At 47.3% G+C, this 13,458-nt stretch overlaps 1 protein-coding gene and 2 long non-coding RNA genes across 3 annotated transcripts in view; all 3 read left to right on the plus strand.

The window, feature by feature from the left end:
* LOC116822605 (alpha-mannosidase 2C1-like) overlaps nucleotides 1-3,985 on the plus strand; it is a 101,437-nt gene extending 97,452 nt beyond the window's left edge. Inside the window, exons 5-7 of the mRNA XM_075069060.1 lie at nucleotides 2,069-2,185; nucleotides 3,407-3,502; nucleotides 3,925-3,985. Coding sequence (XP_074925161.1) covers nucleotides 2,069-2,185; nucleotides 3,407-3,502; nucleotides 3,925-3,957 — 246 coding nt within the window. The 3' untranslated portion in view covers nucleotides 3,958-3,985. The remainder of the gene's footprint in view (nucleotides 1-2,068; nucleotides 2,186-3,406; nucleotides 3,503-3,924) is intronic.
* The window catches only part of LOC142047319 (uncharacterized), a 117,350-nt gene that overhangs the window by 102,409 nt on the left and 1,483 nt on the right, over nucleotides 1-13,458 (plus strand). Inside the window, exon 2 of the long non-coding RNA XR_012656533.1 lies at nucleotides 12,650-12,933. This is a non-coding gene — a long non-coding RNA (uncharacterized LOC142047319). The remainder of the gene's footprint in view (nucleotides 1-12,649; nucleotides 12,934-13,458) is intronic.
* Nucleotides 6,847-9,942, plus strand: LOC142045761 (uncharacterized). The gene is made up of 3 exons (XR_012656534.1): nucleotides 6,847-6,942; nucleotides 9,274-9,435; nucleotides 9,859-9,942. It is a non-coding gene; the product is annotated as an uncharacterized LOC142045761 (long non-coding RNA).

Raw genomic sequence — 13,458 nt, forward strand, 5'->3', positions numbered from 1 at the left:
CAACAGCCAATAACAATTCATTATTCTCCATATAAGCAAAGCAGCATTCTCAAAAAAACCCTGACAAACATGGGCAACCAGAATCAGGGTCAGTTTTCCATGTTTGCCTCCCTCACACACCTTCTCATGAATCTGTCCTTTCACTTTATCTGTCCCAGCTGGTGAAACTGCAGCTTGCAGGTTTTTTTGTTCTGTCTGCCTAAGCAAGGCCAGATTATTCCTATCTAGTGTCCTCACTTCCAGTTTCGGGGGGCCTAAGTGCACAAAATGGCTGCGAGCTGTATTACATCCAGTTCTCTCACAACAGGCCTACCCTGGGAACCCTAACCCTTGCCTGGGGAGTCGTCTCCCTGAGAACCCTAACCCTTGCTTGGGGAGTCTTGTCCATTGAAACTCTAACCCTAGCTAAACCCTAACTTGGCAAGCCTTACCTGTTGAAACACTAACCAGGGGAGGCCTACCCTCCAAATTGAAGAGCCCTACCCATTAGAACCCTAACCTAAGCTTGCAGAGTCCTACCTTCTGGAACCCTAACCCCAGCTTGTGCCACTTGACCCTCTGGAACCCTACCCCTAGTTTGGGCTGGTCCTATCTGGTGGAATCCTAATCTGAGTTTGGGGAGCCCTACCTCTGGAACCCTAACCCTGGCAGTCCTACATTCTGCAACCCTAACCCTAATTTGGGGAGCTCTACCCTCTGGAACCCTAACCCTAGTTTGGGGAGCTCTAACCTCTGGAAACCTAACACTAGCCGAGGTGTCCTATCGATTGGATATCTAACCCGAACTTGGAGAGCCTTGCCCTCTGGAATCTAACCCTAGCTGCAGGAGTCCTATCCATGTGAACCCTAGCCCTAGCCTTGGGAGCCCGACCCTCTGAAACCATAGCACTAGCTTGGGGAGTCCTACCAACTGGAATCCTAGCCCTATTCCAGGGAGTCCTACCCTCTGTACCCCTAACTGTAGATTAGGCAGCCTTATACCCTGGAACCATAACCCAGTAGCACCCTCAGCTGTATTGCGAACACAGCTGTTCCCTTTCCCCAGACTGTTGCCCTCTCCCACCCCTCTGGAGTGTGTGTCAAGTCCATACATGACTGCAGTGTCTCAGCTGGGAGCTGTATGGATCAGGCCTGCCATGGGGTGCATGCTACTGGGGTGGCCACTCTCCTTTCTCTGCTTACAAGCAGGGCAGGAGATCTGCATAGAATTCCTCAGGGCTGCCATTGTCTCCCAGGACGGGAATCGTCCCAATGGCGAATCAATGGTCAGTCAGTTCCTGCAGGGACAGTGGTTTTTCCAGCAGCAGTTTGGGAAGCTTTGCTCGGAGGTACGTGTTCCTCCTCAGTGGATCCTCTATGTGTTCCTTCTCTGTGGGGGTGCGGAAGTGATCCATGTGATCCCTTCCAGAGCTGATATTCCCAGTGTCTCTGCTTCATTCTTGGTGCGACATGCTCACTTTGGAGTGATCTATCTAAGGTATGTATGTGGCCCATCACCATGGCATTTGAGTTCTTTCAATCACTTTTGTACCTATCCTTATGCGCCCCTGTGGGGAAGGGCAGTGCTGCTATTCTCACTGTATAGATGGGGAAACTGAGGCACAGACCAGCCCAGTGACTGGTCCAAGGTCATACATGAAGTCTGTGGCAGAGCAGGGACTTTATTCCAGGTCTCTCAAGTCCTAAACTAGTGCCTGAACGGCTGGACCATCCACAAGAAATTCCAGCTGGAGGCTGCTAGGGCCTTGGATATATTAGTGCAGCGTACCTCTTCCTACCCCCAGTACACAGGCCTTGGCCAGTTCAGATAGCACCCACTACCTAGCAATATTTCCTCCAGGCTGAAGGGCCCTGTGGAGGGCATTAGGGCCGCTGTGATACATGGCTGACTATATGGGGTATCCAGAATTTGGGCCTGTTCCCATCTCTGTCCTAGAGATGTGTGGGGAGATAGGTGCACCCGACTACATTGTCTGAGAGACATCTGAGCAGGTGATGGGATTGTGTGTGTGTGTCTCTCTCTCTCTCTCTCTCTCTCTCACACACATGTTCTGTTCTCTGCTCCCAGTTCTGGTTGCCAGACACCTTTGGATACTCGGCCCAGCTGCCCCAGTTGATGCATGGCTGTGGGATACGATGGTTCCTCACTCAGAAACTCAGCTGGAGCCTGGTGAACACCTTCCCGGTGAGCTGGCCTTTCCTGCTGTGGGGGGCATGCATGTATGTATGGGAATCTGCCCACTGGGCTCGCTCCTGTCATAACTATAAAGGGAAGGGTAACAGCCCTCCTGTGTACAATACTATAAAAAAATCCCTCCTGGCCAGAGAGACCAAAATCCCTTTACCTGTAAAGGGTTAAGAAGCTCAGGTAACCTGGTTAACACCTGACTCAAAGGACCAATAAGGGGACAAGATACTTTCAACTTTGTGGGCGGGGGAGGCTTTTGTTTGTGTGCTCTTTGTTTTGGGGGTTGTTCGCTCTTGGGACTATTAGGGACCAGACATCAATCCATGCTCTCCAAAACTTTCTGAACCAGTCTCTCATATTTCAGACTTGTAAGTAACAGCAAGGCAAGATGTGTTAGTTTTATCTTTGTCTTCTCAACTTGTAAATGTTCCTTTTGCTAGAGGATTTACCTCTGTTTGCTGTAAGTTTGAACCTCTGGAGTTCTTCTAGGCTCTGAATATGATTACCCTTTAAAGTTATTTTCCATCCTGATTTTACAGAGATGATTTTTACCTTTCTTTAATTAAAACCCTTCTTTTTAAGAACCTGATTGATTTTTTTCCCCCCTTGTTTCAAGATCCAAGGAGGTTGGATCTGGACTCACCAGGAACTGGTGGGAGGCAAAGGAAGGGGAATGGTTAATTTCTCCTTGTTTTAAGATCAAGGGTTTGGATCGGTGTTCACCAGGAACTTGGTGGAAAAGTCTCTCAAGGCTACTCAGGAAAGGGTTATAGTACTTGGGAGGAAAATATTCTAGGGGGAGGTAGACAGAGTTTCCCAAATAACTCATAAATAATTTGAGTGGGGGCAGCAAAACCAGATCTAAGCTGGTAGTTAAGCTTAGAGGTTCTCATGCAGGTCCCCACATCTGTACCCTAAAGTTGAGAGTGGGGAAGGAACCTTGACATGCCCTCATTCAGAGAGCTCACCAGAGCTTTACATGAGGCTGACTAGATCAGGTAATTTGTTAGCCACAACCAGAGAAGCTTTGGCTACTGATCGCATCATAGTAAGGTGCTGAAGTATGAAGCCAACAGCTTCGAAAAGTTAATGGTGGGCAACCAGAAGTTTCCTTTCAGTAGCTCCCTGGACTCATGCGCCCCATTCTGGCTGTCCCTATGGTGTCCCCCTGTGAGGCTGTAATAGACTCCCCCTTGGTGACATTTTGCTGTCTTCCAGCACAGCACCATTTTCTGGGAAGGCATCGATGGCTCCCAAGTTCTGACCCATTTCCCACCTGGCAATTCCTATGACCTGAAAGGTCAAGTGGAGGAGGTGAGCGATGTGACATTTTAGGCAGATGGGTATGCTTCTGTCTTTCTGTCCCAGTGTACCCAGCTTGCAAGGGAATGTCATTGCCATCTGCGCTGTAAGCAAAGGCTGTTGGAGGGGAGTGCCACGTAGCGAGCAGGCTGGGAAAGGTGATAGGACAAGCAGCTGGGGGCTTTAGATGTTTGGAGTAAAGCCCAGATTTGTCTGTCCGTGCAATGTGTCAGTGCCTTGAGTTTCTATAATTAGCTGCATTTTAAAGATAAATTCATGGGGCAGTGGGGAGCTTATGAGTCACTGCAGGAGGGCTCTCAACTTCTCCAGATTCTCCTGTCTCCCTGGGTCCTGGTGGATGTGTCCCAGGAGGCAGAGCTGAAAAGAGAATGGTGAGAAGACAACAAGCTAGTGCCTGATCTTTATGCCTGCAGGGCTCTCCTTGGCTTGACCATGTGAGGGCCTGACACTACATGTCATGTGTATACGTAATCTTCTCTAGACGCTGAAACTATAACAACAAAGACAAAGGCCGTGTGAACCACAGTGCCACTCTCTTTGGGTTTGGAGTTGGAAGAGGTGGCCGGACCCAGAAGATGCTGGACAGACTGAAGAGAATGAGTGATACAGATGGGCTGCCCAGGTCTGGGGTGGCTCTGCTCTCTCTCCTCATGTGTCCTTCAGAGCTCAGTGCTGACTGCTGACTCTTGAGAAATTTCTGCTAACCCCTTTGGTCCTAGCATTCTGGAGAGTGGGGCTGGAGGGAGCTGATGATTCACAGCTGGGGCTGTTGCTTTCCCACTTGCAATCCATTGACTCATGCTCAGGAAGGAACCACAGGGCTCCTCATTCCCTCTGCAGTGGGCAGCAGCTGCTAAGCCTGTCTTGTTACTATCTGCATTCCTCCCCCATAGGTTCAGATGTCCACACCTGACCGGTTTTTCTCTGTGCTGGAGAAGGAGAAGACCCAGCTGTTCATTTGGATAGAACTGTTCCTGGAGCCACACAATGGCACTTATACCACCCAGGCCCAGGTTACCACTTGCCCAGGATAGGAGGGGAGATAAGGCAACGGGTGGAAATTATCTAGATCAATGTTAACTCTGACCAGTAGGGAAGACTTCCACTCTGAATCCATCTGCCTGGTGTGCCTGGTGCAATTTAGCACCATAGTAGGACCCGATAAAGACCTTGTGATTCTCTAAAGCTTTGAGCCCATGTAATTTTCCCAGTTAGTCCACTATAAGTTATCAGGCCAGAGCCCTATGTGCTACAATGACTGGTGCTCAGACTGCACCAGGAAAATTGAAAGAAAACTCCCATCGGCTTGAACCCTAGTGTAGACAAGACTCTTGCAGATGGTCTGTTTTGAACATCATTTCTATTTAAGCCTTTTTCCAGCGTAGACACACCCTGTTTCTAGTCGGTCCACTTTCTAGATCTCATGCACTGGCACAGCATTGGTGGGTTGGGGTTTTTAGCACTGCTTTTGGTTTTCTTCTTTACAGGGCTTAAGTCTCAGCTTTAAACTATTGAGAGAGTCTCTTTGAACGGTGTTTGAAAACAAGAGGGATGCTCTTGTTTGAGCCAGAGATGAGCTAAAGCTGCTCATTGGCTCTCGGGTTGATTGCTGAGCCACTGGGGGTTTTCCCTGTAGTAGGAAGGGGCATTCAGCCCTCAGTTGAGTGTGTCTCTCTGCCTGACCTCTGTAAACATGGTGCAGAGAGGCTGCCACCCAAACTCTGTTGTTTCCAAAACTGACAACGGCAGCATTGGCTGCTGCTGTTGATTAACAGAGCATTGTGAGAAGTACCATCTTTCAGAACAGCTAGCTAATTTCTGAGCGACTGTAATCTCTGCTGTTATAGTGGGAGGGGCTCTGGAGAAGGTACCCTCAGGGAAAAGAGAATCTCATTGCTATTTGTGAATACACAATAGAATATTAGGGTTGGAAGTGACCTTAGGAGGTCATCTAGTCCAACCCCTTGCTCAAAGCAGGACTGATTCCCAGACAGACTTTTACCCCAGTTCCCTGAATGGCCCCGTCAAGGATTGAGCTAACAACCCTGGGTTTAGCAGGCAAATGCTCAAACCACTGAGCTATTCTCCCCCCCCCATAATAGGGACTGTCTACATCCCAATGTCTGATACAATGTTTTGGTACTGATGGCAAAAATCTCCTCTAATATAGCTCTTCCTAAAAACCTGTTTTCTCCTACTTTGGGATCAGATAAAGAAAGGGAGTCGGGAGTGCGACAGGATACTCCATGATGCTGAAGTACTGAGTAGTTTTGTTCTGACCCAGAAAAATACTTTCCAGCATCCTTCCATCAAACTGAAGCATCTCTGGAGGTAAAGTAGTTCGTCCGAGTGCCACCATTGATTGGATAAAGCTGCAGTGATAATTGGAGCCCTGTGCCGATACAGAAATTTGGATCTGCATCTGTGATAATTAACTTGTATCTGACCTGCAATCCCCACTCGCCCTTTTATATGCATCTGCATCAGCACCCTACCTCACTGGTAGAACTCTGCGCACATACAAAAATTTGGATCAGCATCCAGTCCGCAATCTGCAAAGATGGTAAACAATGCAACCGCATCCACAGATGCAGATATCCACGGATATAAAGTGGATAACCACAGATTTGCAGGACTCTAGCATTAAGCACACTCAGGTATATAAAGAATAAGCGGACACAGTGTTTTCATTAGATGAGATAGTAACTAACAATATATTAAGTAGCAAACCAAAAAGTAGCCTCATTCATTTATAGCTTAGACCAAACCCCAGACAGTCTCTGAACAGACTGATTTAGAAGAATTCATTTTATGGACAAGTATGTCAGTTGCCTGTCTATCACAGGCTATTAGAAATACCCCTCTGGTCCTCAGGAGGCTGAACTGTTGTGTGCCACAGGCAGAGACCAGGAGACACTGAGATGCCACCAATGCCCAAGGTTGCTGCCAAGGCAGGGAATTGAAGGAATAAGAATATTTGTTTCTGTGAATGCCCAAACCTGTGCCCAGGGAATCGTCCCAGAAAAAGACTAGGAGTGCCTGGCTCAGGTGACTGCTAAGAGAGCTCAGGGCCTTCCAGCCGGCTGCACTCTCTTGTCTCCAATAGCAGCAGAGCAGGGTCCAGCAGAACTCACGTTTTTGATGGATGGAATGAAAGTGGTGACCTGAAGCCAGAAGGCCACAGTTACCATGTGCATGTGGGAACTGCCTGGCTGTTGCAGTCCCCATCAGCCCTCAGCAAGATACAAAGGGCTTTGTCCTTCAGAATGAGGGTGGCATAGTTCATTCATAATGATACTAATCCGTAGCTGTCTTCTGGTTCTTGCCTCGGTCCCCCGTGCTCAGGCTGCTGCTCCTGAATCAGTTCCATGATGTGTTGCTGGGCAGTTGTATTCAGCTAGTTGTGGAGGATGCCATGAGATACTATGCAGGTGAGGAGTGATTTGTACTAAGAGGCTTTCCCTGCCAAGTGAGTTGGGTTCATTGTAACACCCTTTGTCAGGTGGGTTTTTAAAGGTGCTGTTCCTACTTTCTGATCTGTGGTTTGGTTTTGTTAGAAGCCCTAGAGGCATCGGGGACTCCACATTAATAGGTGGTGCTCTTGGTGTTGGTAATAACAAATGGGACCCAATCTGTTTTCCTCCTTGTGCATCCTGATTCCGCTGGTAGGAGGAAGGATGCCCATAGTGCCCTGGGCTGTGGCCTTGCTGCACCCAGCCAGTCTGCATTATGCCATTTGTTGATATCCAGAGAAATCAAGCCCCAACCATGTCTGGTTACACAGAGTCTGGCAAGCAGAGGACCCCCCTACACCCTCCCTGCAGGTGGAGACACCGTGGCCCCAGGAGCCCTGTGAGACTGGAAGAGACCATGCATGTGAAGGATTGGTTTGAGCAGTGGGGATGGGGAGGGTTATTGGGAGGTTGCTAGAAATTACTGCAGAGATGCATCATTTCTAAGGCTAGACTGAACCATTGTGATCATGTCACTGACTCGTAGACCTTAGGACCAGAAGGGACCATCATGATCATCTAGACTGACCTGCACATTTCTGGCCACAGAACCTCACCTACCACCTCCTGTAGTAGGCCTCTAACCTCTGGCTGAGTTACAGAAGTCCTCAAATCATGATTTAAAGACTTCAGGTTACAGAGAATCCATCATTTACACTAGTTAGGCAAGTGATCTATTCCTCATACTGCAGAGAAGGCAAAACCCCTCCAGGGTCTCTGCCAATCTTACCTGGGGGGGTAATTCCTTCCTGACCCCAAATGTGGAGATCAGTTAGACCCTGAGCAAGTGGGTGAGATCCATCAGCCATATATCTGGGAAAGAATTTGCTGATCTCCCGTAGGACATGGGCCAGAGAACTTCCCCAGAAAAATTCCTAGAACAGATATTTTAGAAAAAAAAATCCATCTTGGATTTAAAAATTGCCAATGATGGAGAATCCACCACGACCCTTGTAGGTTGTTCCAATGAGTAATTACCCTCACTGTTAAAAAATGTATGTTTTATAGCCAGTCTGAATTTGAATGAAAGACAGAGGAATGTTAGGATGGTGCAAGGAGGGAATCCAGAGTTTAACTGGAAAAAACACAGCCCAGAGTTAAACACACCAGATGAATGGAAGGGAGTTGGGGGAATTAGGGTTAAGAGTAAAGAGAATTTGCTTAGTAAGATTAGGCATGATGGGGCAAAGGGACCAGCAAGTCTTAGGCCATTGTGTACTGCATCCTTTCTCTCACTCCGTTGTCATTTTGAATGTCTCTAAAGGGCTTAGCCAACTTTGGGGTGCTCTATAATTAATAATTCAGTAACTCCTCACTTAATGTTGTAGTTGTGTTCCTGAAAAATGTGACTTTAAGTGAAATGATGTTAAGCGAATCCAATTTCCTCATAAGAATTAATGTAAATGAGGGGGTTAGGTTCCAGGGAATTTGTTTTTTCACCAGACAAAAGACTAATATATATAAAAAATATAAAAATTGCGCACACACACAGTATAAGTTTTAAACAAACAATTTAATACTGGTACACAGTGAGATGATTGTGAAGCTTGGTTGAAGTGGAGGAGTCAGAGGGTGGGATATTTCCCTTACTGCTAAATGATGAACTAGCAAGTGGCTGAGCCCGCAAGGGTTAACTCTCTTACTCTGCAGCGCAGCAGGAATGGAGGGAGTGTGTGTGTGAGAGAGATGCTGATTTCCCTTTTAAGTACACTGCCTTGTTAATTAGATCAGCTTGCTGAGACTGCAGCTGTTGCAAGCTCCCTCCGTCCTGAGCCCTGGTGTGTCTCCCCTTGTATGGAAGATGGGGTAAGCGGGGAGCAAGGGGGAGGAGGACACTCTGACAGTAGTCCCCCTCTTCCTCCCCCCCCCACTCCCCAAGCAAGCAGGATTCTTGGGGAGCAGCTCCAAGGCAGAGGGCAGGAGCAGCACATGGTAGTTGGTGGGGTGGGGGGGAACAGCTGAACTGCAGGCAGCTGCTTCCCAGGGACCTTAGGGGAATGCGGAGCTGATAGGTGGGCTGCCAGTCCACCCTGGTTACAAGCCCCCACCAGCTAGCTGCAACAGGCTGCTCTTCCTGCAACCAGTAGACAAAGCAGGTGGCTGCTAAATGACGTTAGAATTGCACAGCTTTAAACAAGCATGTTCGCTAGTTAATCAGCAATGTAACAACGAAACAACATTAACTAGGATGACCTTAAGTGAGGAGTTACTGTAGTCTGCTCTGAACTGAAATGCCTTTGCTTTGCCCAGAAATCTGTAGCATGGGTGGTCTCCTCATTAAAGATGCTATTCGGTCCTTGTTTGGAGAACTTTTGCCAACTGGTCCCGAGACAGAAGAAAGCCTCCTTGTTCTGAACACTTTGCCCTGGGAACGGACTGAAGTCATCTCCAGGACTGGAGCAAAGACCTTAGGTGCCATTGTTCTGCCTATCTAAAGACTTGCAGATCGTCCCTCACAAAGCACAGATACACCCTAAATCTTCTGGTGGGAGGAACAGGACCAGGGGAGGTGGACCAGGAAAACTAGACCAACAAAGTGATGGCTGTCTAATTCCAGTCACATGGAGGATACAGAGCCATTGCCTCTCGCACTGCTGAGACAGACATTGGCTCGTACATTATCTCTAGATCAGGGTTATCCATGATCTCTAGAAATAGTCTCCATCTCCCTCAGCATCACATGGAAAATTATTTTCACATGGGAAGCTCCTGGACATCAGAGCAGGGGGGAGGTATTTCCTAATGAAAAGGGGGCCCAATGGCACGGAGTGAGAGAGAAGACATCTCATAAAGGGAAAAGTATTTGAGTGAACCACTTTGCTTCTCTTCTTTCAGCCCTGGTGAAGGTGCCTAGCATGGGCTACTCTGCCATGGAGGATTCGTTAACACCTCCTCATCCTGTGACGGTGACAAAACAGGTGAGCCGCCCCGTGGCGTTCTTTGCTTGCACATTAGAAAGCTCCATGGGCAAAGCCCAAGCTGGATTTGCAACACCGTTTTCAGTAACTTGTAGCATTGCGCGCACACACACACTCACTCACTCTTTGGCTGGTGTGGAGCCTGTGCTCTCTTCTGATTCTTTCCTCTTTCTTGCCAGGCAGATGGCTCTGTGACCATGCAGAACGGGGTTATCGTGGCTCACCTGGACTCCATGGGCACATGATGTCACTTCACTTAGTGCACTCAGGGAGGTACGATGATTATTTATTGGAGCCATGACTGAGGGCCAATCCAGACTGGGGCCTTGTTTTGCCAGGCAGTGAGCAAATACAGGAGCAAATGGACCCTGCCCCAAAGAGCTGATGGTCTACATTGGTTTTACTTAACATTCATAAAATATGGATCTGCTCTCACTGAAACCATCTCCAGTGATTCCATCTTGCTTGGACAGACTGGGGTGTGAAACCCAGTGGGGAGTAATTTAAGGTCTCCTCTTCTGCTCAGTTTCATCATAACTAAGGCCACCTGTGGGGCTTGAACATCAGCTGGCCAAATGAAAGGCTGGTTCATTTCTCCCACCTAGTCTCCTCCCAGAGAAGCTAAAGTGGCAGGTGTCCGTTTCCAGGCTATTGGAATGTTGTTTCAGGTAATAGAATTCTTGTGTCATTCACCACAGCTTCTTGTTCCCTTGCTGATCTTCTGCCTTTCTGCTTTGTTTCAGAGAATCAGTCCAGGATGGTCACTGTGCTAACTGTCTGTGATATTTGATGATGTTCCCTTGCACTGGGATGCTTGGGACGTGATGGATTATCACCTGGAAACCAGGTAGGTGAGCAGTGCATTGTGGGTACCGGTACTTCTTTAGGACTCTGCAAAGCTCTCTGCCTCTTGGGATTGTAGCAAAGAACCAACTTTCCAGAGAGAGGACAAAACTTCTGCAATGGAAAACTATGTGCTTGTTCTTTCCAACTCTTTGTGTCCAAGGGAGTAGTGTAGAATAGCGTAAGATTACACAGCACCTGGGATGAGTTCTAAGAATTCCTCTGGTGAGAAGACTGCAGCCTCAGGTGGGTGGGGAGTATCCTTGATTCCTACTTGTCTTCCGAGTGTAGGAGCCTTACGTTAACCTTTTGAACACAGCTGTAACCCCCTGAATCTTTGCCCTTATGCTTGACATCTGTTTTAGGAAGCCAATCACAACCCTTCTGAAGCCTCTGGCGATTGTCCTGGCTGGGGGCCTGTGAGGAAGTGTGAAGTTCTCTCTGCAGATCAGTGAGCAGAGTGTCATCACCCAAGAAGTCATCCTGGATGCCATGTGTCCTTATCTTCGATTCCTGATCCAGGTTTGGAAAGGCTTGTTCAGGCCATGCCCTCCTTATACAGACGGCTGTTGGGGGAGGAGAGAATCCCAGAAGGATGAGTATGTTGCAGGAATGGAGCATAGAGATGAGATGGCAAAGGTGGATGACCGGGGTGAGGTCCAAGGAAAGGTTGCATCCTTATTAAGTTTGCAGATGATACCAAACTGGGAGGGATTGGAACTGGTTTTGGAGGATAGGGTCATAATTCAAAATTATCTCAACAAATTGGAGAAATGGTCTGAGGTAAACAGGATGAAGTTTAACAAAGACAAATGCAAAGTGCTCCACTTAGGAAGGAACAATCAGTTTCACACATACAGAATGGGAAGAGACTGTCTAGGAAGGAATATGGCAGAAAGAGATCTAGGGGTCATAGTGGACCACAAGCTAAATATGAGTCAACAGTGTGATACTGTTGCAAAAAAAGCAAACGTGATTCTGGGATGCATTAACAGGTGTGTTGTAAACAAGACACGAGAAGTCATTCTTCCGCTCTACTCTGCGCTGGTTAGGCCTCAACTGGAGTATTGTGTCCAGTTCTGGGCACCGCATTTCAAGAAAGATGTGGAGAAATTGGAGAGGGTCCAGAGAAGAGCAACAAGAATGATTAAAGGTCTTGAGAACATGACCTATGAAGGAAGGCTGAAAGAATTGGGTTTATTTAGTTTGGAAAAGAGAAGACTGAGAGGGGACATGATAGCAGTTTTCAGGTATCTAAAAGGGTGTCATCAGGAGGAGGGAGAAAACTTGTTCACCTTAGCCTCTAATGATAGAACAAGAAGCAATGGGCTTAAACTGCAGCAAGGGAGATTTAGGTTGGACATTAGGAAAAAGTTCCTAATTGTCAGGGTAGTTAAACACTGGAATAAATTGCCTAGGGAGGTTGTGGAATCTCCATCTCTGGAGATATTTAAGAGTAGGTTAGATAAATGTCTATCAGGGATGGTCTAGACAGTATTTGGTCCTGCCATGAGGGCAGGGGACTGGACTCGATGACCTCTCGAGGTCCCTTCCAGTCCTAGAGTCTATGAATTACTACTAACTTGCTTGAAGATATGGTTGCCAAGCAACAGAAATGCACCCTCTGCTTCTAATCTTAACCACTAACTAATATTTGAAACATGGGCTTTCCTTATCAGAGTTTTAAAATAAAATTAATATAAAATAATGGCAAATGCCTTGTTACTAAATTAATACAACAATTTTTGCAAATATTAATATGAATTATTTTTATTTAAAAATTAAGGTAATATCTTGCTTATTTAAATGGTTAACCATTTTGTTTATTTTTTAAAATATGTTTACATTTTATTTATTTCATATAGGTATGTCACAGAGTCCCTGGGCGAAGCTCTGGAACTGCTCCCCACAAAGCCAGTCAGGACTTTGCGTAGCCTTCTCTCCCTTGGAGCAGACTTTTTCGGGGCAAGAACCTCACACGTCTTCACCTTCTGGGTCTCTCCTTGGAGCATTCAGCATCCTCTGCCCCGCCATGCTCTTCCCACAACGAGTCTTGGAGAAGCCACAGGGTCCTGCACCCTCACTCTGCAGTCAGACATGACTCTCAGCCAGCCAGTAACACACAAGTTTATTCGATGACAGGAATACGGTCTTGTCATGGTATAATTCCCCACTCTGAACCTTAGCGTCCAAAAGATAGGGTACCAGCATGAATTCCTCTAAGCTTAATTACCAGCTTAATATTTGTAGTGCTGCCACCAACCAGGAATTCCAGTGCCTGGTACACTCTGGTCCCCCTAAAACCTTGCCTGGGGAACCCCAAGACCCAGATCCCCTGAATCTTATCCCAAGGAAAGTAAACCCTTTCCTCCACTGTTGCCTCTTCCAGGCTTCCCCTCCCTGGGTTACCCTGGAAGATCACTTTGATTCAAACTCCTTGAATCACAAAACAGAGAGGAAAATTCACCTTCCCCCCTTCCTTCCCTCTCCCGCTCCCAGACTCTTCCTGAGAGAGACAGTAATCCTGACACAGAGAGAAATTAACCTCTCTCTCCCCCTTCCCTCCTTTCTCCCCACCAATTCCCTGGTGAATCCAGACCCCGTCCCCTGGGGTCTCACACCAGAATAAAAAAAACAATCAGGTTCTTAAACAAGAAAAGCTTTTAATTAAAGA

This window comes from Chelonoidis abingdonii, chromosome 9 (assembly GCF_003597395.2).
Source record: "Chelonoidis abingdonii isolate Lonesome George chromosome 9, CheloAbing_2.0, whole genome shotgun sequence".
In the NCBI taxonomy this organism is placed as follows: Eukaryota; Metazoa; Chordata; order Testudines; family Testudinidae; genus Chelonoidis; species Chelonoidis abingdonii.